The sequence below is a fragment of the Apium graveolens genome, chromosome 3 (genome assembly GCF_009905375.1).
Source record: "Apium graveolens cultivar Ventura chromosome 3, ASM990537v1, whole genome shotgun sequence".
Classification (NCBI taxonomy): domain Eukaryota; kingdom Viridiplantae; phylum Streptophyta; class Magnoliopsida; order Apiales; family Apiaceae; genus Apium; species Apium graveolens.
This window is the reverse complement of record NC_133649.1, coordinates 90,180,715-90,204,841: the sequence shown is the minus strand read 5'-3', so window position 1 is coordinate 90,204,841 and position 24,127 is coordinate 90,180,715. Positions and strand designations below refer to the sequence as shown.

Genomic DNA, 24,127 nt, shown 5'->3' with positions numbered 1-24,127 from the left:
GATAGATTATAGCAGATGGCCAGGTGGAGACCTATAAGGCCAGGCTTTTGGCAAAAGGATTCAAACAAAGGCAATGGATTGACTTTGATGAAACTTTTTACCTATAGCCCTGTTAAAATCAGTTCGGATTTTGCTTGCGATTGCTGCTTACTACGACTATGAGATCTGACATATAGCCAGATGGTTTTCTTTCCAAGGGAAATGAAAGCCTAGTGTGTAAGCTAATGCGAACGATATGTGATTTAAAGCAAGCTTCTCGAAAGATGGAACATTCATTTTGATGAGACAATCAAAGAGTTTGATTTTATGAAAAACGTAGATGAACCATGTGTCTACAAAAGGGATAGTGGGAGCACGGTAACATTTCTTGTATTGTATTGAAATAGTGTTGACACACATAACAACATAGCAGACCCACTCACAAAGCTACTTTATGAAAGTCACTTTGATCGTCATAAAGAAAAGATGGGTATTAGATACCAGAGTGATTGGCTTTAGTACAAGTGGGAGATTGAAAGGAATATGTCCTAAGTCCAATCATGTATTAGGATTTAGGAATAACTTTTATGTAATCTGTTTTGATTTCATTGATATTAATAAAGACTTGTTTTGTTTTTATTACGGGCTTTATCTATTTAAGTGTTTAAATAAGATATACCATAGTTTAGAGTAAAGCTTTTTATGGATTATGATGAGATCATAATAGTGAGACCTAAAAAGATGATAACTCTAAACTTAAATAGTTCCTGGTCATAGGATTACTAACTGGTAATTAATAATCCGCAAAGATCGGTACATACTATGGTTGCTTCATTATGAAGGATGTCTGTTCTCATAGACATTTGTGTGGTGACACTATAGCTAGTATGTAGGTGCTTATTATAGAATAAGTTCACTGAACATGACTCGCCCAGCTGAACAACTGATGGAGTTCACTCATGTGTCAGCAGTTGTTCTCTTAGTGATAGTTGTACAAGTATCCTTAGACTTGAGGTCATCATAGTCATCTTGTGTACACTAAACTATGCTTTGGTTTAGTTCTTAGTCTCCAGGGACAATTATTAGGGATCTTCTGGGTATAGGAATTTGTACACGAAGAGAGTGTATGATCAATAAAAGATCTACCCCTTCCAGTGAAGGAAGCGAATGTTCAAGGCTGATTCACTTATGCTAGTTCAGGAATCTCTGGCCTGAGTGAATGAAATTAGAAAGGAGTTTCTAATTTGCATAGAACTACGCATAGTAAATGGTAAGCAAGTGATTAAATTAGATAGGCTTGACACGAGATCCATGCCTTGTATTTAATCGGGACATTGTAGGGTAGAAGGAGTTTATTGTATGGTAACTATTCACTGAATAGGTTCTTGGTATTCTAAGAAGTGAATTCATATTATCCGGATAGTCGCGATATGCTGAGAAGTATCCCTCACGATGTAGAATAAATGTGATTAATTAATTAATCATATTTAATAAATTGGAGAATTTATATAAATAATGATAAAATAGTTTTATTATTATTTATTTCTACTACCGGCTTAATATTGAACCTACATGGTCACACCATAAAAAGAGAATGATTTAATGGTGGAGGAATTAATTAATAATGGCTAATAATTATTTATTTGTGAAAAAAATAATTAATTGGCAAATTTAATAATTGATTAAATGAGATTTAATTGATCATAAATTAATTAAGAAAAGTTCTTAATATTATTAATTAAGGATTTAATTTTTGGAAATTAAATCAAGAGAGAGAATTATTTCTAAAGTGTTTAGAAAAAGGATTAATAATTAAAAGGTGTTTTAATTATTAATGAGAATAATAAATGGGATAATAATAATAATATTTATGGAAAAATTTCAGCTGAAAATTTTGCCTATAAATACAATATTATAGACCCTATTTTTATTCGAACCTACGAACCCCAAAACCCAAAAAGTTTGGAAAACCCAATTCTCTCCACCTCCTTCCTCCTCCTTAACATCGTTTTCTTGGTGGATACCGGTGGAGTGCTTCACACTTGAGGAGCAACTGCTAAGGATCTCTGATCGTTGTCTCCGAATTATTTTAAAGGTTAGATTCGATCCCTATATTTTTACCATGATTTATATGCTTTTATTTGGATTTTATATGTGTAAAAGTGTTTTGCCATGCCCCGCTACGATTAAAATCCAACAGATATTGCCTCCTTGGAGCATCTGCAATATTAGCAAAATTGTTGCTTTTGTTTATCCCAATCTTTCCATTTCTATTTTTCTATTTCTTTCTTGCATCTTCAGTTTTTATTTCCTTGACAGGTGTCTTGGAAACTTGGTTGACCATGGGCTTCTTTTCAGTTTGGAAATTGGAGTTGTTTCTGCATGTTTTTTCTCATTGCCTTCATCAGCAATTTCTTGCTTTATAATCAACTCTTCTTCACTAAAATTTACTTCACATGCCTTGAACATAGGTGAAACAATCTTTTTCAGCATAGCTGGAACATCTTCATTTTTTTTAGCTTTTCCTTTGTCACTTATATATTTTTTCTTGCTATTTAAGGCATCATAATCAAGACCAATAGCTATATTAGCACATGACTTATTTTTCTCACGGTATTGTCCAACCAACTCAGATGCATTTCTGAAAGATTTCAACTTGACTTCATTCTTTTCCAGCTTTTCCCTCAACACTGCTTCAATTTCAGTAGCACACTTTAGCTTATTTTTCAGATAATCATTTTCTTGCTTGACTGACTCAAGCTCCTCCACAAGCAGTAGATCCATATATTGTCTTTCACTCTCAAGCTTCTCATTAGCCTTGGTTAGCCTACTGACTTCCTTAGTAGCTACTACTAGACTAGTGTGTATATGAAACATCTCAACACTCATCTTTTCCACAGTCTCCTTATATTGACTAGCATTTAAATCATTAATGGTTAGAGTCGGTACCTTTGATTTTAAAGTGGATGCTTCTCCTTGCTCAAAAGCCATAAGTGCATAGTTTCCAACTTCTTCATCCTCATCATCAACATCGGTATCATCCCAACTCTTTCCTTCTACAATATAAGCTTTTCCATACTTTTTCTTCAAGAGAGCTTCATACTTTGCTTCCAAATCAAGATAAGCCTCGTCTTTCTTCACCTTTTTAGGCTTCCTACATTAAGTAGAAAAGTGACCCAACTCCTCATAGTTGAAACACCTTATCTTTGATATGTCCACATATCCTGTTTTGTAGCCACCTTTGCTTACTGAATTGAACTGAGTTTTTGGTTTCCAATTGTTACTTTTGGAAGATTGTCCCTTGCTTCTGAAAAACCTTGGCTTCTTGACTCTAATATTTGATTTTTTTAGCCAAGTAAGCCATGGAATGATCCATTTCATCTAATTCATCCATGGTGTAATATTCATCTTCCTCCAGTTCCAACACAACTTGCTTCTGAGGTCCTTTATTCTTCTGTTCTATAGCTTGACTAACTAAAACTTGATCATCTTCACTTTCTTCTCTGTCATTTATAATTAAAGCACTTGAACCATCAACAACATGTCCATGATGTGCTTTCAATGACTTCCTTTGCAAGGTTTTTAAATAATTTATTTCCAGTATGCTATATTACGAGTAAGGTTTTTTATAATAAAAAACTACAGCTTTCCTCTTGTTATGGGAGATATTACGTCTTGAGTAAGGCTTTTAAGCCATGATCCTTTTTGTCTCCATGATTGACATTATTTGTTTATTTAGAGTACAAGCTATGTTTATTCCTTATCTTAACTACTTTCGATTCTGTTACGGCAATAATAATGCACGAATAGACGTGATAAACATCAAGGTAGATAAAGTCAGAAGTCCATTTATAACAATGTATAAAAGACACACAATCGAGAAAAAAAAATAAAATAAATCTAAGTATCAGACTTGGAAGGCTCAGACTCCTCCTCGGACTCTTTCTGAGCCGCTCATAGAGCTCTCTTCAGATCCGCTCCCAGAACCATCCTTTGTGCCCATGTTCGAGCTATCATTGGAAACTTCTTCGGATGTCTCATCAAATGTTTCCTCTATTGACCCATCAGATGTCTCTTCATCAGATGTCTCTTTATAAGCATCTTACGATGGATTTTTTGGAGAACTCTCAACTCTAGCTCTCTTGTTGGCCGACTCATCTTCCTCCTTCCATTCTGACTCCTCCTCGCTTGAGCTAGAGTCAACCTCCTTTATTTTTTCCCTTCTAAGATACAGGCTCTTTTTCCGCCAGCTCCCTTGCATCGGTGGAAGTATGAGACACTCTTCCTCTCATATGTGATCCACCACTTTCTTGGTGAATCCCCTTAATATTGGGACTTTGAAGGGGCAAGGAAAGGGCTCGGCTTCCAGAATTTCAGGAAATTCCTTTTGAGTAGCCTCTACCGCAACGTCCCAACCCTCATTATAGTTGAATGGATAAGTGAGGGCTTCATGATCCACCATCAAATTCTTGAAATCGAGGGTATCCATCCAAGCATCAAACGCTATTTCCCTTTCAGCGCTTAAGACAACAATTTTGACCCGGGCCTTTTCTAAATTAGAGGTAGAGGAGGCTAGTTTAGCCTGAAGAGTGGCTATAGTTTTGTTGTCCTCGTCCAACTTTATATTGCAGTCTTCAAAATCCCATTCTAGACCTTGGCCTGGTAGAATGTCCCCTGAAAATGGGCATTGGCTTGAAAATGAGAAAGAAAAGAGAACATCAGAACATGAACGACCTTGAAAGAAAGTGATTAATAACAAGTAAATAAGTATCGTCGCCAAAACCTGGGTACCAAATAGTTTGTTCGCCTTCAAGTATATTTGAAAAATGAAATCTTGATAATCAACGGGGAAAATAGAATGAAGCGACCACTTCTTAGCTAACTTCGTATCTCCAACAATGGAGTCCTTCCCTCGAATTCCCTATGTCGGTTGAAGGAAAGCACCCGACTTCTGTTTAACCCTTAAAGGTTGACTAGGCACTTCTTCCCCTTCTAGAGCTGCTTCCTGATTTAGAAATTCAGGGAACCTATCCTTTAAGCGAGGATCCTTGAAAGCCCTAGCAACTCTTTTCATTCTTATGGACTCCAAATCTTTCGGCTTAGTGGCCACCTCTATCTTTTCAGCCGCTGCATAAAAAAAGGGGCAAAAGTAACTTAACTTGCATTTGAAATCTAGAAAATATGAAGTATCAAAAGTTAGGAAATGTCTTTCATAGATTATGAAAATGCCATGAGTAACAAAAACTGTCTGTTTAATAAGATCTCATAAGTGGGATGTTCCATTATCCTTGGTAAGGATATCTAAAGCCGCCGCCTCTTTGTTTGAAAGAACGATGTCATTAGGGCTGCTATCGACCACTTAGCCAAAAGATCACTTGAACAGTGTGCCATAGTCACCACCTTAACAGACCAAATATACAAATTCTTTTTTCCACTTTGTGTTATTATCTGGTATAGACTTCCCATTTACAATATGAGAAATAGTGGGGCGTAGGTTTAACGAAACGGAGTCTGAACTCTTACCGGGACTATTTTTAATTCTTTTTTTTTCTTCTAAAAATTATTACATACAATGGCAGATTATTTTTGAGGCACTGGGACATGAAACAGAGTATCAGCCTACACGTATTGGGTGAAAGCTGACATAGGCTAATTTGAACGTCATCTGAGAGAGTAGGAATGAAGGGGTGAAAGAGGAACCTGGCCCCAACTCTTAGTGTATTCCTAAAGAAGCACAAAGCATCCTTCTTCCAGTGGCAAGCCCTGTCTCTAGCCCCATCCAGAACTAGCTTGTATGGCTTCTCGATTTTGTAGAGGCGAATCATTTTCTCTAACTCCTTATAACCATGGAAGGTGTTGCCGTGATCAAATGCATCCAAATGAGCTTCTGATGTTTATTCGTCCCCCTTGGTATTGATCATATCAATAAGAGACTACTTAAAGCAGATTAACAACTTATTCGCCTTCTTAACGACACTCATCTTTTCTAGACGAAGGGACTTTTTGCCATCCATCATCGAGACCTATAAGGTAAGTCCCAACATTAGGACCGAAGTTTAGAATGTTCTAGATATTTTTTGAATATTCAAGAAAAACTCAAGAGAGTTCTTCAAAAATAATATATAATAAAAAACCAAGATGAGGCCCAAATCCCAATAGGATTTGGAAAAAAATACAAAGGCCCATATAGCCCAAATTCAAGTAGGATTTGAAAAAAAATATAAAGGCCTGTGTGGCCAAAATCCAAGTAGGATTTGAAAAAGGTATAAAGGCCCATGTGGCCCAAATCCGAGTAGGATTTAGAAAAAGAATATAGGCCCATTAGGCCCAAGTAAAACTTGAAAAAAAATGAGGCCCTCGTTTCGACATCATTTCAGGTTGAAATTCAGGTCGTGAATTCTAGTCGAAATGCTTCGACTAGAGGCTTGTAAAATGGCCCTCATTTAGACCTCATTCTTGGTTCAAATCCAGGTCATGGATTTTAGTCAATATACTTCGACTAGAGGCCCGTAAAATGATCCTCATTTCTGGTCAAAATCGAGATCGTGCATCCTAGTCGAAAATTTTGACTAGAGGCTCAGTGTAGACCCTCGCTACGATTGAGATTCCTGGTCGAAAGCCGTGTGTGAGTCCTGGTCGAAAAATACTAAAATAATGTGTAGATTATGAAAAAAAATTTAGAATAATTTATAGAATTATTTTCCACAAAAATGGCACGAATAAAGAAAAATGCTTGGAAAATGTTGCTAAGCATATGAAAAAATATGAAAAGTTAAGGCAAATTGTTATAATTTTCCTAAGAAATATTATAGAGTTGCATAAGGCCAATCATTTTGGATGTGTATGTCACTCCTCACTAAATAATAAAATGATACTCGGAGAAGGGCACAAACTTAACTTCGGCGAAACCTCAAGAAGGTTTCCCCGAAGTTGCGAACCAAATGATGTGGATAGATATAATTTTAATGATACATTAAATACAGTATTTAATGGACCGAGAATGCTTAATTTAATGAGGCTCAGTTAATAAAGCCCAGTATTTAACATTGCATTGCTTAGGCTCTAAAGGACCAAAGTTATAGTCTGATCAAAACCTAGCTGAGTTAAAGGGCTTAGCCAAAGCTGACATAAGGCTCGCAAACCATAAACTTATTATTAAATCCGTAGGTTATAAGTCAGCCAAAATTATAGCTGGGAATCCTAAAACACGGGCTCCCAATTCATATATAAATGGTCAGACTACTTCTTTCTATAACTACGTTTTTTATCTTGATTCTCTACGCGTTAGGGATATGTAGGCATCTTAAGAAGGCAGACCTAATCCACGAATCACGAGTGCAGCTATTAAAGTTTAAAGCTCTCCGTCATAGCATTAAATACACTATTTATTAAATGCGATAAACACGCCCTAGTTTTATTTCATAACACTTGCTTAATTCTTGTTGTGCCTGTCTCCCCTAATCAAATTCAACGTAGTTGCATTAACCCCATAGACTGAAGCATTAACTCGATCCCAAACCCATTTATTCCGCCGATTCTATTTTGTTTTTAATAAGATATTCTGGAAATAATAATGTAGTAAATTTGTTTTATATATAATTCCACCATGCTAGCTTATATTTGTTTCTTTTGGTTTTGGTACCAAATATCAAATATATTTAGGAGTATTAGGGATGACTATTGGGATAATTCATGGTCGGTGAGTTCTATCCCCATCCCCGATTTCCGAACATTGCCCAATCCCCGAACGAAAATTATTTTACTTCCGATCCCCGGTTTAAATGGGAAACGAGAATTCTATGAAAAATTGGAAAATTCTTTGTTTTTAAGTTAAATTACGAATTACTATTTAAAATAAATTAATATGATAAATCACAATATTTTTTGGATTTAATATTAATTTTTAACTTTAATTTGAATTCATATTTATTTATATTATCAATAATGAACAAAAATAATATTAGTACAAGTAAATAATATCACAATAAGTAAACTTTAAATCATTTAAATTTTTTAAATACATAAATTATTTTATTTGATGTATTTTCATATATGTGTAATATCATTTCTATTTAAGATGAGATTCGGGGTTGGGGAGACGGTTATTCCCGATCTCGACTCGATCTCCGAATGATTCATAAATATATATCAGATTTTCGTCTTACGCTTGAAAAAGTTTTCGATTCCCCTGACCCGAATGAGTAGAGAATCAAATTGAGATCGGGATCGGGATCGGGCTAAATGCAAATCCCTAGGCAAGATGTGACTGGGTATATTTTTCATAAATTAGTGATTTAGATTATAGAAAATTTGGAGCCTAAAAATAATTCATGATAGTCTTGATCGATCCTATCCAACCCCACATATAAAAGATTATATTGGGTTAAACAAGAGTATTATTTAATTAACTAAAATTTATTTTCAAAAGTGAATTAATTTGGTCGGGTCATTTTATTGTCCATGATCATTCCGACCCAACCCATGTTTTGCCCCGGCACTTGAAAGGCGAGTTCTGCTAGATGCTAGATGCTAGATGATAATAAAACGTGCAAAATTCAAATCTGTACATTAGCTGATATCAGCAGAAGAACAGCATACTGTCAAAAATTGTTAAAAGGAACAGCACGCCAATATAGAACAGTCTCATTGGTCTTCTTCCGCTTGAGCCTTGAAGGCAGTGTAATTAATGGAAATGGCTCTTTATCAGTATTCATATACTTCGATTGAATACAGTTCGTAAGTCAACATTATTAGTAATACATTGACCTTCCCCTTACTTCTTGACCTTCATCGTGACATGACAGAATATCTGAAATCAACGATTCTGATGGAGCTTAGTTGGAACCAGCACTCAAGTTCGAAGAATTATTCTTAGTTAACTTAGTACCGTAGATTTGAGAAATTTAGCAGAAAAAAGTAGAATTATTTAGTAACTAATTAATTGCTGTGAGTACAATTAAATAACCAATATATATATATAAATGAAGATCACATTTTTATCGGAGATCTCGGAGAATTCGAATACCACCTATGTTTTGTAATCAAAATATTATGAAATATATCATTTTATGAAATATATTTTATGAATATCACTAATTCATTAAAATTGTCGAAGATCATTTAAGTTTAATGAATATAATGTGTATGTTCTGCAAACTAAATATGTTTCCTAAAATAAAATATTTTATAATGTTATACATGTAGTGCATATATAATATTCAAGATTTTTGCATAAAATAATAATTTTTGTAGAATATAATTTACGAAATAATATATTTTACAATATTTTTGTACAAGATTTTAGTTACATAATATAAGTGTTTTCGTGATATCCAACAAAAATGTGATTTTCATAAAACTTGAGTATATATATATATACAAATCCATCAATCCCAAAATAAGATCGGGAGACATGTGTAATTTGAAAGAGACAAATTGTCTCGGATTAACTTTGACTGAAATATATTTGTTGTACTCCCTCGATCTCATTTTAGTTATTACCTTTCTTTTTACAAAAATCAAATCGATCAATTTTTGATCATAGATTAAATATTATTTTTATATTATTTTAAAATATTAAAAGTTATATATTAAAGTAAATTAAATCTATTTTTCAGTGATGTAATTTTTTTAATTTGTTCAATCATAAATTATTAATAAATTTTCGTCAAATTTAAAACAATTTGACCGGCACAAATTTAAATGTGATAATTAAAATAGGATGGGGGAATACTACTTATTAGGGACTAAGGTAATATTTTATTGTGACATATTAGTGTTCTGGCAGCTGTATTTTCATTTAACAAGAGAACGGCCCCCCTTTGAAAGAATAGGTAAACGAGTTTGTAGTTTATGCAGTCGAGGAAACGTGTTTCGCTACTTTAGTGAGGAGCACAGGTTTTTGCAGTTGTGAATCTAAGCCAAACAGGACCATCGGTTATTTGGATCATAAGATCTTGACTCAGTTAATTAATCAGAATAAAGTTAATGCTTTAATTTTTTTAATTTTTAAAATATTTTTTAAAATTTTAATTTGACGGTTGAATTGAGTCAACATAATATTTAAATTCTTCCGCTATTCAGCTAATACCTGAAGTGTGAGAAAAATTAGTAAAAGAACGATACTTTTAGTAAAGATTTTACTTACAACGAAGTTGAAAATTTAATGTATTTAGGGATAACTATTCATTATATGTCAAAGTCAATTAGAAACATATAAGTCTTGTTTTTTTTTATTTTTTATGTAATTCTATGCAAAGTAAGAGTTGCATCAATTTATGTATTTCGTTTAGGGAAATTAATCAAAACAATATTACTACCTCCGTCCCATGGAGTAATATACGTTTACTATTTGTACACATTTCGAGATTTTTATAAAATATAGTTTAATAATATTTTTTTAAATTTTTTTTGAATTAAAATTTAAACATAAAATTTTTATTCAGAAAAAAAAGTTAAAAAATATTGTGAAATTATGTTTAAAATCAATAATGAAAAATATGTCAAAAAATGTATAAAATTTAATGGGACAGAGAGAGTATGAAATATTTAAAGTCAAATTAAAGTGAAGTAGACAAGTACCAGTAAATATTGATCTCAGTAAAGCTCAAATTCAGTTGTCAACTCAATTCAATTCATTAGGGGGATAGATGAAGCAAATGATTAAATGGCAGTATCATTAGCACCCGGTCAGGGGGGGAGAGCATCAGCACCTAATCTCTTGATTAGCTGCACATGTTAGCAACCGCCCTAAGATCATTTCAGATTTTACAGGGATTTCAAATCTTTCTCGGTTGCGTTTGCAAGGGAACAAAATCACAGTTGCATTATTTTTTTAGTACTAAGAAACGATCGGTTGTTGAAAGAGTCGCAGGGAAGAACTACACTTTTACGCGTCCGATTAAATGCGTGTCGCTTTCTTATATGTAAAATAAAGTGTCGCCTATGGTACTTGTAAAATGCAGAAACCAACTAATACAGTGTCACCTTAATGGCAGCCTAGGTAATTAGTAGATAATGTTTACTTGCATAAACAAACATATTTTTGGGTGTCATCATTTAGCTGTACTTATTTGACAAAAAAATTGTCTACCCCATTTAGAATCAGATTAACGGGAGAAGTTAAATAGGAAAAAAAAAACTAAAATGACAAAAAAACTAAATGAATACGATGAGACACGTAAAAATAAAATAAAGAGAGAAAAGGGAGCAAGAGAGCAAGGAAAACAAAAGAGGAATACACCAACTAGTGCATGGCGGGCGCCATATTGGACTCTCTATTAGTTTTTACTCATGCCTTGGAATACTGAAAATGGCGTGCTGCCTACTTGGCCCCACTTTGTAAATTGCATCGCATCGCATCTTGGATGTGAGATATATTTAAGCCTAGCTCACCACTTCACTTTCAACACACAACTCATTTAGAAACACAACCAAAAGATCTGAGAGATCAAGAGAAAGAGCAGTATATCCCAAGTGCCAAAGCTAACACCTTTCACTGCAGGTAATAATTTCCTCAACACCATATTTTTTCAGATATTTGTCATTAACAGTTTTTTAAGTTATTTATCTCGTATACTAAAATTCTGCATTTTGTGTGTATTCTCGCAGCTCATTGAACAATATGGGTAAAGGTGGTCGTATGCCAGTAGCTGGTGGCGAGACAAAGCAAGCGGAAAAGAATGAGGATATATTCCGTCGAGTGCCTCATGAAAAACCACCATTTACAATTGCAGACATCAAGAAGGCCATACCACCTCATTGTTTCGAGCGTTCGCTAATTCGCTCTTTCTCCTACCTAGTTTATGATTTGGCCGTTTGTTTCCTACTCTACTACGTAGCCACAAACTACATCAATCTCCTGCCTAAACCCTTGTCTTACCTTGCATGGACTGCTTATATTTATGTTCAAGGTTGTTTCATGTTTGCCGTTTGGGTTGTAGCCCATGAATGCGGCCACCATGGCTTTAGCAACTATCATTGGCTAAATGACACTGTTGGCTTTGTTCTCCATTCTCTTCTCCTTGTCCCTTATTTTTCCTGGAAGATTAGTCACCGTCGTCACCATGCCAATACCAATTCGCTTGATCGCGACGAAAACCATATTCCTAGATTTAAAGAGACGATCCGTTCTTACTATCATTTCTTTAACAACCCAATTGGCCGAGTTTTCATCATTGCCTTCACCCTCACCCTTGGATGGCCTTTGTACTTAATCGTAAACATAGCTGGACGGACATATGATCGACATGCTTCCCATTTTGACCCATACAGTCCTATTTACTCGGAACGTGAGCGTGTTCAAATCTTGTGGTCAGATATTGGCTTTCTAGCAGGTTGTTGTTTGGTATACAGGGTTGCATTAGTAAAAGGATTCACATGGGTGATGCTTGTATACGGAGCTCCTCTACACGTTGTAAATGGTTTTCTGGTGATGATTACTCTACTGCACCACACTCATCTTTCTTTACCTCATTATGATGCTTCCGAATGGGACTGGTTGAGGGGAGCTTTGGCCACAGTCGACAGAGATTACGGAATTCTAAACAAAGTGTTCCACCACATAGCCGACACTCATGTTCTTCACCATTTAATATCAAGCATCCCACATTATCATGCCGAGGAGGCAACTGAGGCCATCAAGCCCGTGTTGGGAGATTACTATCATTACGATCCCACTCCGTTTTACGTGGCAATGTGGAGAGAGGCTAAAGAATGTCTCTACGTCGAGGCAGAGGACGGTGACAAGGCTAAAGGTGTGTATTGGTTCAAAAACAAGCTTCAGTCATCATAATTCTTGTGAAGCAATGAAAAGATTTCAGTGTTAGATGAAAAGTAATCCTAGTACAAAAATAAGTATGTATTATTTCACTTTGTTTTGTATGGAAATACATGCAGTACTGCTGGATTTTTTTACCATGCACTTCCTCAGCTTTTCACAAGCTGCATATGTTTCCTGTCATTTTGTCAATTACCAATGGAAGGAAATGAGTTGATGAACTTCTTCTTTCTTTTAGTGCAAAGGAATATATTAATGATCATATCATAAACTCTGGTCTTCCTTAACTTAAAGACGCTGATTGTTAAAATTGGATCCTAAATTTTTTGAAATATTGGCTAAATTAAATTTTAAAAAAAAATGAGAGATTATAAAGGGGATGTATAGATTTCATGTAGTTGAGTGTAAGATAATAATATATACATACAGGGGTTTATCTAATTCCTCGTAATTTTGAGACCCTCCGTCCCTCCCTGTCCAAGTGATTTCTTGGGCACCACCTGCATAAAAACTAGTTTTGATTTGTTGGATGATTATGCAAATGTGCTTGGCAATTGTGGTCAATAAAATCTGTTGAACTGTTGAAAAAATGTAATAAATTGGTACAAAATTTAACATGTAAATTATCCACGTAAAGTAGTGGAGATATTTACAAATCATTTGACATCTTGACACGTACATCTCTATACATTTTGAAAATCTCGATAAAATCTTCAATTATAGCATATTCTATGCTGAATATTCAACATTATCTGTCAATAAACCATTTTATCATTAAAATAGAGAGTTTATAAATGTAGTTTGAACAATGCAAAATTAAGGGTTAAGATGAATCAGATAAAGGAGGGTCACAGACCTTAAAGATTGTATATATGCAGATTTGTTGCACTTAAAATAGAAAAAGGCAAAATGATTTTAGAAAATGTGTTAGTCTATTTTAGTGCAATTTTTGTAAAATGTGCATATTGATCTATAAAATATGTCACAGGTTCTTGGTTCAAGAAATAACCAAACAGTTTAGGATTTTCTTGTATTCTTTCAATAGAAGTAGCCGAGTTCTTAAACATTTAAGAACACAGATTTGTAGGACAACATATTTGATTTTTAATATAAAGATCAAGTAAATTTTGATAATTGTTTTCTGCGTCTTTTGCCGTCAATTGATTATTCAAATAACTCGACCATCTTAGCTAAGATGGACCGTGTACATATACTCAAACTTATTAACGAAATAATATTTTGTTAGTCGAATAAAACCCGATTTTGAGTCTGGCTCGGGTCACACTCGCTTGGATTAAAAATTAAAAAGTCTAAAAAATAAATAAATGGTAAAATTATATGGAACCAATATAATTATTTAATTATTTAAGAGTATTACAAAATTTACTCATCCACTTCACTATGTAATCTATATATGCCCGATTTCGTAAAAAATTAAAAAATTTCACCTCCGTAATGATTTATAATAAAGTTTTTCCCGTTATCTAGGAGATGTATACAATAATGATAAGAATGAGAGTAATATATATTATTCTAGTTGGTTGCATTTTTAACGTAATATGTAATTTTTATATTATACATATCAATACGAATAAATTAGTTTTAAAAGTTAAGTTTTTAATATACTTGATTTTTTTGATCCGAGTACTCATTCCAAGTACTCCTGAATTAAACTGAATACTCTTGACTTGGTAAACTCACTAAGTCAAACTTAATTAAACTGAATTATAATTTTTAAAAAATAAATCCAAATAAAGTATAAAAACATATTTAATATTATAAAAAATATAAATCATATCAATTAATAAATAATTTATATGTGTGTATTTGTTTTGCTTAAATAACATGTGGTGACATTTTAAAATTTCTATAGTAAAACCACAATAACTAAACTAAAATAACAGTAACATAAATAATATAAATCAATATTTTATTCACTCAAAAGTTAAAGCTATAAAAAACTAATTTGATAAAAAGAGAGAATGTGACTTATCTAATAAGGATTTCAAAGTTAACTAAAAAACTATTGTTGCACACGTGATAGTGACATGAAATTTGAAAGTAAGAGGTGTGGGGGGTGATTCCTATTAGATTAGATAAACTAATAGCACTTTAATTTTTATAAAATTGTGCAAAAATAAAATTTTTATAATTTTTCAATATAAAAGAACAAAGTCGTGATTTCACAGCCATTAAAATGACTCTTTTTGCCCTTGTATTGTCATTTAATATAGAGTACTATATTACTGAACATTTATCAAGTTTCTGTTTATATAGGAAAAGATCCACTTAAAAGTTAAAAGTATCGGTGAGACTTTTTAATCTCAATGAAATAACATATTTGCTCGTATATTTAATATATTTAAAAAAATATTTTTAATGGGAATTGAAACCGAATCTAACCAATAACATGCACACTTCAATATCACCATTTCGGTAAGTTTGTGTTAGTAATCAAACACTTAATAGGTATTTGTCGTGTTAGAGTTATAGAATAATATTTCAATCATATTCTTCTTATATTTGCTTGCTGATTTAGTTACCTATATATTTCAAAAAAAATTAAGTTACTACTAAAATAATAATACTAATCGATATTTTACATATAAAATAACTATTCTACGAAAAGGATAGATGAGTTAACACATAACATGTATTTAATTAGCGATGTTATACTTTTTTCAAGTAAAAGATATATTAAAATTTACGATATTACATATAAGAAATGGTTAATAAAATCTTATGATCATGTATACAATTATAAGAAAAAATAAATCAAATTTATAATATTTAATGATCATGTTTATACTTATACGAAAAATAAAATATATTAATATGTATTTGTTCAATATTGATACGATATTTTTGTTAAGAACTCTTCGATTGAAATCACCAATACAAGACAACAATTATCGGTATGTATATGATATAAGATTACATATAGTGATTAATTATTCAAATTAAAATATATTATATGTTACCCATACAACATCCTATATTCTTACATATAGATCACGACGATGATATATACTCACTCTGTCCTCTCAATTCTTTATATTTCGGAGAGAGTGTCTGAAATACATTTTAAGTGATGTATTAAGTATAGTTTTGTAACTTATTTTTATGATTTATTTTTCTGAATAAAAATTTAACTATTCAATTGTTATTTAGAAAAAAAATAAAATAAGTTACGGAATAATACTTTATATGCACCTTAAAATGCGTGTCAGACACTCTTTCCGAAATATAAAGAAATGAGAGGGACGGAAGGAGTATAAATTTTTTTTAAGGAAAAATAGTTTTAGAGTTAAATGCCTAGCGTTGAGATGATAGCATTCCGAAACAAATAATTAGGAAGTCGGTGAAATAAGGGTGTTGGCACTCTCTGACACAATTTTTTTAAATAAGGTCTCAAACAATATATACTGAAAAAATAAACGCAACCTAAAAGATGTTTTGAGAAATGTAACGGCGTGCGACGTTTGTTTTCCCCGTAAATTTTAGATTTAAAAAACCTAGAAGCACATGTTTAATTAGCATTTACACAAATTCTATGTCCGTAATATACAAGAAGTACGTACCAATCAACCATTTTCATAGACACATAAGTTTATATTGCGTTGATTAGTAACCACACAAACTAAACTATATATATATATATTATATGTGGGGTCCACTCACGTGCTATTATACAAAATTCCCTCCACTCATAACATCTTTCTATTAATTAATTATTATTTCAATATTGAAAAGTTTATGGCACAACACTCTAATTACATGTCAACCCTGTGGCACGGTACTCTAATTGCATGTTAACCCATGTACAATTACTATCTTTCTGTGTTGAACGAAAAAACGCAACACGATCTATTATTTTAGAGTGTTGCAAAGTGCCATTATTTTGTCCTTTTATAATTTTTTTGTGCTAGGTCATTTTCTCATAAAAGAATTGATATTGAGAAATCTTATATGAAGTACAAAAAAAAGGTTTTGGAAGCCTAACTACTACAAGTTCTCACAGTAATCACATCGTGAAATTTTTTAATAGAAACTCACACGCTACATTAACACATCAACACACAATGACGTATGCACAACGAATTTGCTAACTACACGTCATCATAATGAATTTAACAACATTGTACTTATATTTTAACACGAGAATGCTGAAGTTAGACCGAGACATTGTCGATTTCATATAGAACAAGGTTTAATCATCTTACAACCATTGATATATGTTCTACATAAATTACAACGAACATCATATCTTTAACTCAGAGATCATGTACAACCAAAATATTTCCATTCACCAGAATTATCAAATTTTGAAAAAAAATATTATAAATATGACACTACATACCATCACTCAATAGTGTAAATGATTATTGAGTATAAATTGCTTTCACTACTAGAAAAAGTAGAATAGACATCGCCTCTTATACATCGGTTGATGTTGGCACCGATATAAAAAGTATTTTTTTACATTGGTTTTGTCCAACCGATGTCTTTGTGTGTGATATAAATCAGGTTTTTCAAACCAACTGATGTTATACGTCTATTTTAAAAAAAATAATCCAGCGCGACTCCTCCCCGTTCCCCCCTTAGCCAATTCAATCCCTCTTAAAAATTTCCCCCGTATTTGCCTTAGGAAAATTTCAAAAAATCTTCCTCCCTCTTTTAAAATCTACACATTATTAAACTATAATTAAAAATTAAAATACATATAAATACAACATCTCTTAAAATATGAAACATAAATCAAATATATCAAAAACTCCCCTCTCTCTGCTCGACTGAAGAACAACCCATCTCAACCGTGCTCAACCGTGCTCAACTCTCTTTCTCTCTCTCCCCCCCCTCTCTCCCCGCTCGAATGCTCTCTCTGTGCTCTCGTTAAATTTTGAAAAGGTCATCGAAATTTGTTCAAGTCGGAGTTTAAATCTTAAATCGGGGTATAAAGCTCAAGTCGGAGGTAAAAGCTAAGTCGGAGGTCAAAGTTTGAATTTGGTAAACTTTAAACACTAATTTGAAAATTTTGGGGTTTCAAATTAAAACCCTATTTTTTGGATTTATTGATAAATAATGAAATTTGGGGGGTTTTGTTTTGATCGTGATTGGTGCTTATGAAATTGGGCAGTACTGTTATGAAATTGGGGTTTATGGTTTCATAGATGAGGTGTTTGTTTTTGTGTGTATTAATGTATTATTCCCAAACAATCTAACAAAGAATTACATAAGGGGGGTTGAATGTAATTATGGCTACTTTTTCAATTTCAAGAACTGTTCTACCTTGAATATATAACTATATTTGATTTAGCAATAGTGCGGAATGAAAGTATTGAAGAAATCAAAAAACAAAGTAATCAAATACAAGTATTTGAAATCTTTCTGGTGGATTGAATTTTTCCACCATTGATTTATATATTAATATGAGAATTCTGTGATGCAATGTCTTTGCACACAGCTGCTTACAAATTGAACTCACAAGAACAGAGAAATTCTTTACAGATTTAGCCTTATCTATTTCTTTGGTAATTTCTTACTAACTTGTTATTTTCTACTTGTTACCCTTTGTTTATATATATATCACCAAGTTACCTGATAAAAAAGACAAACATATAAGACAAAATATTTCCAGTCTAATTTCATACTCTTTCATTTCTCAATCCAGCATCTTTGAATATCTTCAGTTTAGCATAGAAATGAAATGGCTTCTTTGTTATCTAAAATATGTAAATAGGCTGCCACATTCCATTTTCATATAATCAACGCATGTGACTGTCAAGTCACTATCAACTGCTCTTTTGAATTTGTTCATCCATTGGAAGTCAGTTAGATCATCCGTTGAAAATTTGTTGGATCATCAGTTGAGAGTCTGGTTGAACATCCGTTGAAGCTTTAGTTGATCATCTATTGAAGCCTTGTGGAACATCCGTTGAGACTATCTTCATAGCAGTTAACTCCATTTTATTTATACAAGATTACAAGGCATCTAATATTTACAATTAGACAGCCTATCTTGCATATCAATCTAGTAGTCAACATGACTTAAAATATTCTACAACATCTAGTTCTCTAAGCCATTACAATATGCAGAAATGTGCTACTAAACTTATTAATATATAAGCTACCTTTTAACGGATATTGAAGTGATCATCCGTTGAAAGCTACAAAGTCACTAAATAAAATCTACTAAGTATTTTATTTAACTTATCATTATAAAGTACACAACATATTCCTAACAATCTCCCCCAATTTATGTCTACTGGAATTGTAGCCATAAATTAAGAGAAACATGATGATAACAAAACACCCTATGAATACAGACTGAATTATAGTAGATAAAATTTACAAGTGCTGCAATTTATTGACAAACATACAGATGAAGGTTCGTAGAGAATCACAAGTCATTTTAAAGGTTCTCCTCTAGACTGAGAAAATTTAGCTTATTTGTAACACCCCCAGATCCGGGGTCGGGGATCCGGGTCGTCACGAGTTCCACTTCCCTTAACAACACCCAATCTTAATAAACAATCAACTACTCTTTACTGTGACCCCACAATATACACACACACACCACAAGTTATAGTCTCAGAGATGAATATCCAAAAATAATCACAAGTCGTTTTATTCCACAATTAAGTCAATACACCTTAAAAAGGTTTCTGAATAAATTTACATTTCTTTGCCATTATTACAATTCATAATATACCTAAGTCTGGTACATTACTAGTTGAAAACTTAGCCTATTGGTAATTTCTACCTCAGCTACAGCGGCCTGAACGCTTCCGGAAAGCTGCGGAACGTTTCCTATCCGCTTGCGAATTGGGAGCTTGGTCCTGTTCACCTTGTCTATCTGATGTTGTGTGATGAAAGAAGAAAGCAAGGGTGAGCAGCAAGCCCACCAAAATAATATGTATAATGATTTACAATATATGAGCCTACTCATAATACTCATGAAAGTCTTGGTCAAAAGAAATGAACCAAGTTTGATATCTTAATGCGATGAAGTCGCAAAATATTCAGTATATATATATATACATATATACTTTTCAAAATATTGGAAGTCCTCTTCCATGCACAATATACACAAAGTCCCAGTGTATAACTGTATAAAAAAAATATCGTTGCAAGGTGATCTCATATATCTAACCTTGTCTCAACGTTTTTCTGAAAATCTTTGTCATTCATAAGACAATTATTAATTAGATATAAGTTTAAAAGATGAAGTTACAAGATACCCCAATATACTTATATCTTTCCCAAATATTACTTGAACTACCACCGTTCAAGTTATAATTAGCTTCAAAAGTTCATCACATAGATGAGACTATAAGGCAAGATTTGAATAGATTAAATCTTTAAAATATTATCAAAATAAAATGAAGTTACGAGATACTTCATTTGATGTAAACATCATTTTGAAAACTTGACCCTGCCAACACTCAACAATCGCCCAACCGTAGCCTTTCTATCGAAGTGCTCTGGGTAGTGTTGCAGAAATTATCCAATTGGATGATGAACTCATTACGGGAGTTTGCCGCGCCAGGAAGACCACTTACGATGATCAGTCGTAGTAGTACAACCCCACCATTTTCTACATGTAGAGGAGAACCTGTCGGATTTACTTGTCAACCGAACACTGAACTCCTAAGGAATGGACCGCCTTAGCGGAACTTCCAGGCCATTTGGGCCAATATAATAAGGCTGGGCCGGCGCTACTCGGCCACTTACGCCACTCCTAGTTCAGATGAAATCCATGACTCTGAAACGTAAAGCTTGTCCCCACTTTCCCCAAGTAGAAACTTGTTGATACGGCTCCACCAAGAAGTCGTATCTATTTGGAAAGGAGAACTCATCGATATTTCCCAAGCGATGCCTGTTAATGGATTAACTTGTTCCAAGAATTTACTTCCCGAGTATTGGGTAAGTAATCAATTCATTTATCAAAACAGCAACCTTGTTGCGAATATAAAACACACCACAGAGCCGGATCCCTCAGGTTTGAGCGAGTATTTAAATCCCCTTCGAAAGGAGGATCTTAAAAAAAATGAGTTTTGGGATCCGCTCTAACTTTTAAAAAAATCATTTTGAAGACTCGCAAAACATTTTAAGAATGTTTGGAGTGAAGCTGATTTAATGAAGTAAATCAGTCCCCAGAATATTTAGAAAATGTCTGAATATTATTATTTAAATAATATTCCCATAAAGAATAATCTTTATAAAATAATTGAAGTAGAAGTATTAAAACTTATACTTGAAATGAATAGCAAATAATCAAAGATATACTTATACGAAAGTAATATCTTTATTTGAATAATCAAAAGTAAGTTTGATTATCGACACCTTATTCTTTAATACAATAAAGAATATTATTAAGTAATAAGCGGAGTCATAATACCTCGAATGAATACTATAAATAATATTCATAAAATAAAGGAGTCATACATTCTTAAATGAATATCCAAGTAATATTCAATAATAATATAAACTGAGTCATAAGCCCTCGAATGAATATTCAAATAATATTCAAATAATAAAATAACTGAGTCATAAGCCCTCGAATGAATACTCAAATTAATATTCAATTAAGTAAAATAAAGGTATCGAATAAACCTTATTCAATCCATAGTTTTAAAAACTATATCCATATATATATAAATATATATATAATATACTCGGGAACATCGACTCCCGGTTTAGAAATATGTTCACCTTTTATCCCCTATACTAAGGGTATACGCAACTACTTGCTTATTTCTAGCATAGGTATTATGCAACTATAAGCATTGAAATCAACAGATAGATAACCAGATTACGAAACAGACATGCATATATACCATATCAGCATGCTCCAATATATCGCAAAATTTGCTAATAACAATCATGCACTATCACAAGATAATGCATATACATATATTTACATCACAATAACAGTATATCGGGTAGAAAACTTGCCTGAGCGACTGGGGTTACGAATGGCTCGGGACGAGTCTGGTAACCTATAAACAATAAGTAAGTTGGAATTAAACCAAAGTCACTTGTAAATCTATACTTTAACTAACTTAGACTCTAACGCTTGTTTTGCGCTCATTGATTCGCTTAAGTCACTCGGGTACCCTCGGCTCCACCATTTTTAATAATTTAACCTTTACGAGTTTTAAAGCGATTCCTTCGCGAGTGTCTTACCAACTGCCTAACACACTTACAATAAATGTTTCATACATTAATTAACCCTTTTCGGTCTTTAACCTATGTTTCAAAGTAAGGCGAGGGGAAAAGTTTCGTTCGCGAAACGCCGTTACTTGAAACGGTCGTTTCTCCTAAACCGTGCATCGGAATCGAACGAACTACATATCAAAACGAAGCTCGTAACATGAGCTATCTAAACATGGCAGTGGTCATATTCTAGCAGGGGGTTCTCGGGTCCTAATGCTATGCACAAAAACAGTCCAAAGAGAATCAGACGTTACGACGGCTATGTTTACGCGATTACCAATATTTATACCACTCCAATTCTTTACCAATTCACTACAAACCACCCAACCATCATCAATACATCAAACACAACTTATATCAAGGCAAAGTCAGTCCATAATCTCAAGGTTTTCCAACTTATTCAACCGCAAACATGATCTACTAACCATAACTTAAGATTCATTAACCATTAACCAAGATTCATATCCAAAATCACCACAAATCCAACCAAACTATCTAACATACATGGATCTTGCTATACATACATGGATATTTCTATATATACATTAATCCATCCATAAACTCATCAAAACTCAAAGTTCAAACTATAAGTTAAAGGTGAAAGTTGTTTATACCTCCTTGAAGCTTCCTAACACAACCCAAGAGCTTTGAATGCCTAAAAGAACCTTGATCCTTGCTTGTATAACCTTAATCTTTCATAAAAATTCAAGAAAACTAAAGTTATTTCTTGAATGTTACTATTCACCATCTTCTTCCTTGATTTATTGGAAGAGATTGTGAAGGAATTAGGAGCTTAAACTTATAGCATATCCATATCTATGTACAAGGAAGCTTAGATAATTACCTTGTGATTTAACAATGCTTGGAACTTAATTTTTGAAATTCTTGCCCTTGAAAAAGATGAAAAGCCGAGAGCAAGATGATGAGAATGAAATGATTTTGTGTTTTTTGATTTGTTTGGCTTAGCTTGGTTGTTTTTTTTTGTTTTGTTTTTGGTTAATTACCTTAATAACCTTATATTTGTGTGGTTATAAACCAACCACACCTCCTCCTTCCCTATGTCATGCTTACATCACATTGCTATGTTATCCTTCCTTCCTTGTCCTCTTCTCATTGGTTGGGTGACATCACTTCCTCTAATCCCTTTGCTTAACTTCCTAATTGTTTGCCTAATGACCGCTGATCTGTTATACGGTTCGCTTAACTTTCGTTTTCGTTTATCGTTTGAGGGATCATACCCGGGATCTTATTACTTAGGTTCCCTTAACCTTTCTCAATATATTATATTCCTTTTATGATCCTCTCCTATAATCCTTTAATTTAAATCCTTTTTATCCTGTTACCTTATACTCAATTCTCTCCGTATCTAGTGGATTTCCGGGAAAAATCAAAGTGTTCGGATTTGGATTCTGACGATCTTTACATACACTTATATCCCATATAAAGTACTAATAAAATCTCAGAATATTAATAACAGAACCCCTACATAGTGTGGCATGAAAAGTTTTCTCATTCAGCAAAAACACTATTCATAAGGGTTTCAAAAATTTCTCAAAAATTGGGGTTATTATAGTCTCCCCTCCTTAAAAGGATTCCGTCCCGGAATCAGATAGAAATAAATAGGGATACTTTCTTAGTATTGCACTTTCTAACTCTCAAGTCAATTTTCCCACATTGTGGTTCTACCATCAAACTCTGACTAGTTTGATAACCCTTCCCCTAAGCACTTGTCCCTTTTCGATCTATAACCCTTTCTGGTTGCTCCCTATAGGGTATGCCTGGTCGCATGCCTATGCGCTCATATGTCCCTATTTATCTGGCATCCGAATTACATTTTCTTAACATTGATACGTGAAACACGTTACGACCTGCTACATGTTCGGGGTTAGGGCTAGCTCATATGCTAACTTCCCAAACGTCTTAATATATCCAAGGGTCCAACAAATTGTAGTCTTAGCTTTCCTTTCTTTCCGAACCTCATCAATCCTTTCCAAGGGGTACCTATAACATTACTAGGTCCCCTATTTCATACTCTTTATCCTTTCGTGTCAAATCAACATACTTATCATGTCCATCTTGGGCTACTACCAGCCATCCTCTGATTAGATCTATCATATCCTTGGTCCTTTGGACTACTGCGGGTCCGAGCAT

The 24,127-nt window shown here is 33.3% G+C and overlaps 1 protein-coding gene across 1 annotated transcript; it reads left to right on the top strand.

Moving 5' to 3' along the window:
- Window positions 1-11,337: 11,337 nt before the first annotated feature.
- On the top strand, window positions 11,338-12,978 carry LOC141712581 (delta(12)-fatty-acid desaturase FAD2-like). The gene is made up of 2 exons (XM_074515570.1): window positions 11,338-11,482; window positions 11,590-12,978. The coding sequence occupies exon 2, from the start codon at window positions 11,603-11,605 to the stop codon at window positions 12,770-12,772; it is 1,170 nt and encodes a 389-aa protein (XP_074371671.1). The 5' UTR covers window positions 11,338-11,482; window positions 11,590-11,602; the 3' UTR covers window positions 12,773-12,978.
- Window positions 12,979-24,127: the final 11,149 nt, after the last annotated feature.

What these genes read in the sequence shown, in the direction of transcription:
- LOC141712581 (XM_074515570.1), top strand. Translation starts at nt 11,603, where the DNA reads ATGGGTAAAGGTGGTCGTATGCCAGTAGCTGGTGGCGAGACAAAGCAA.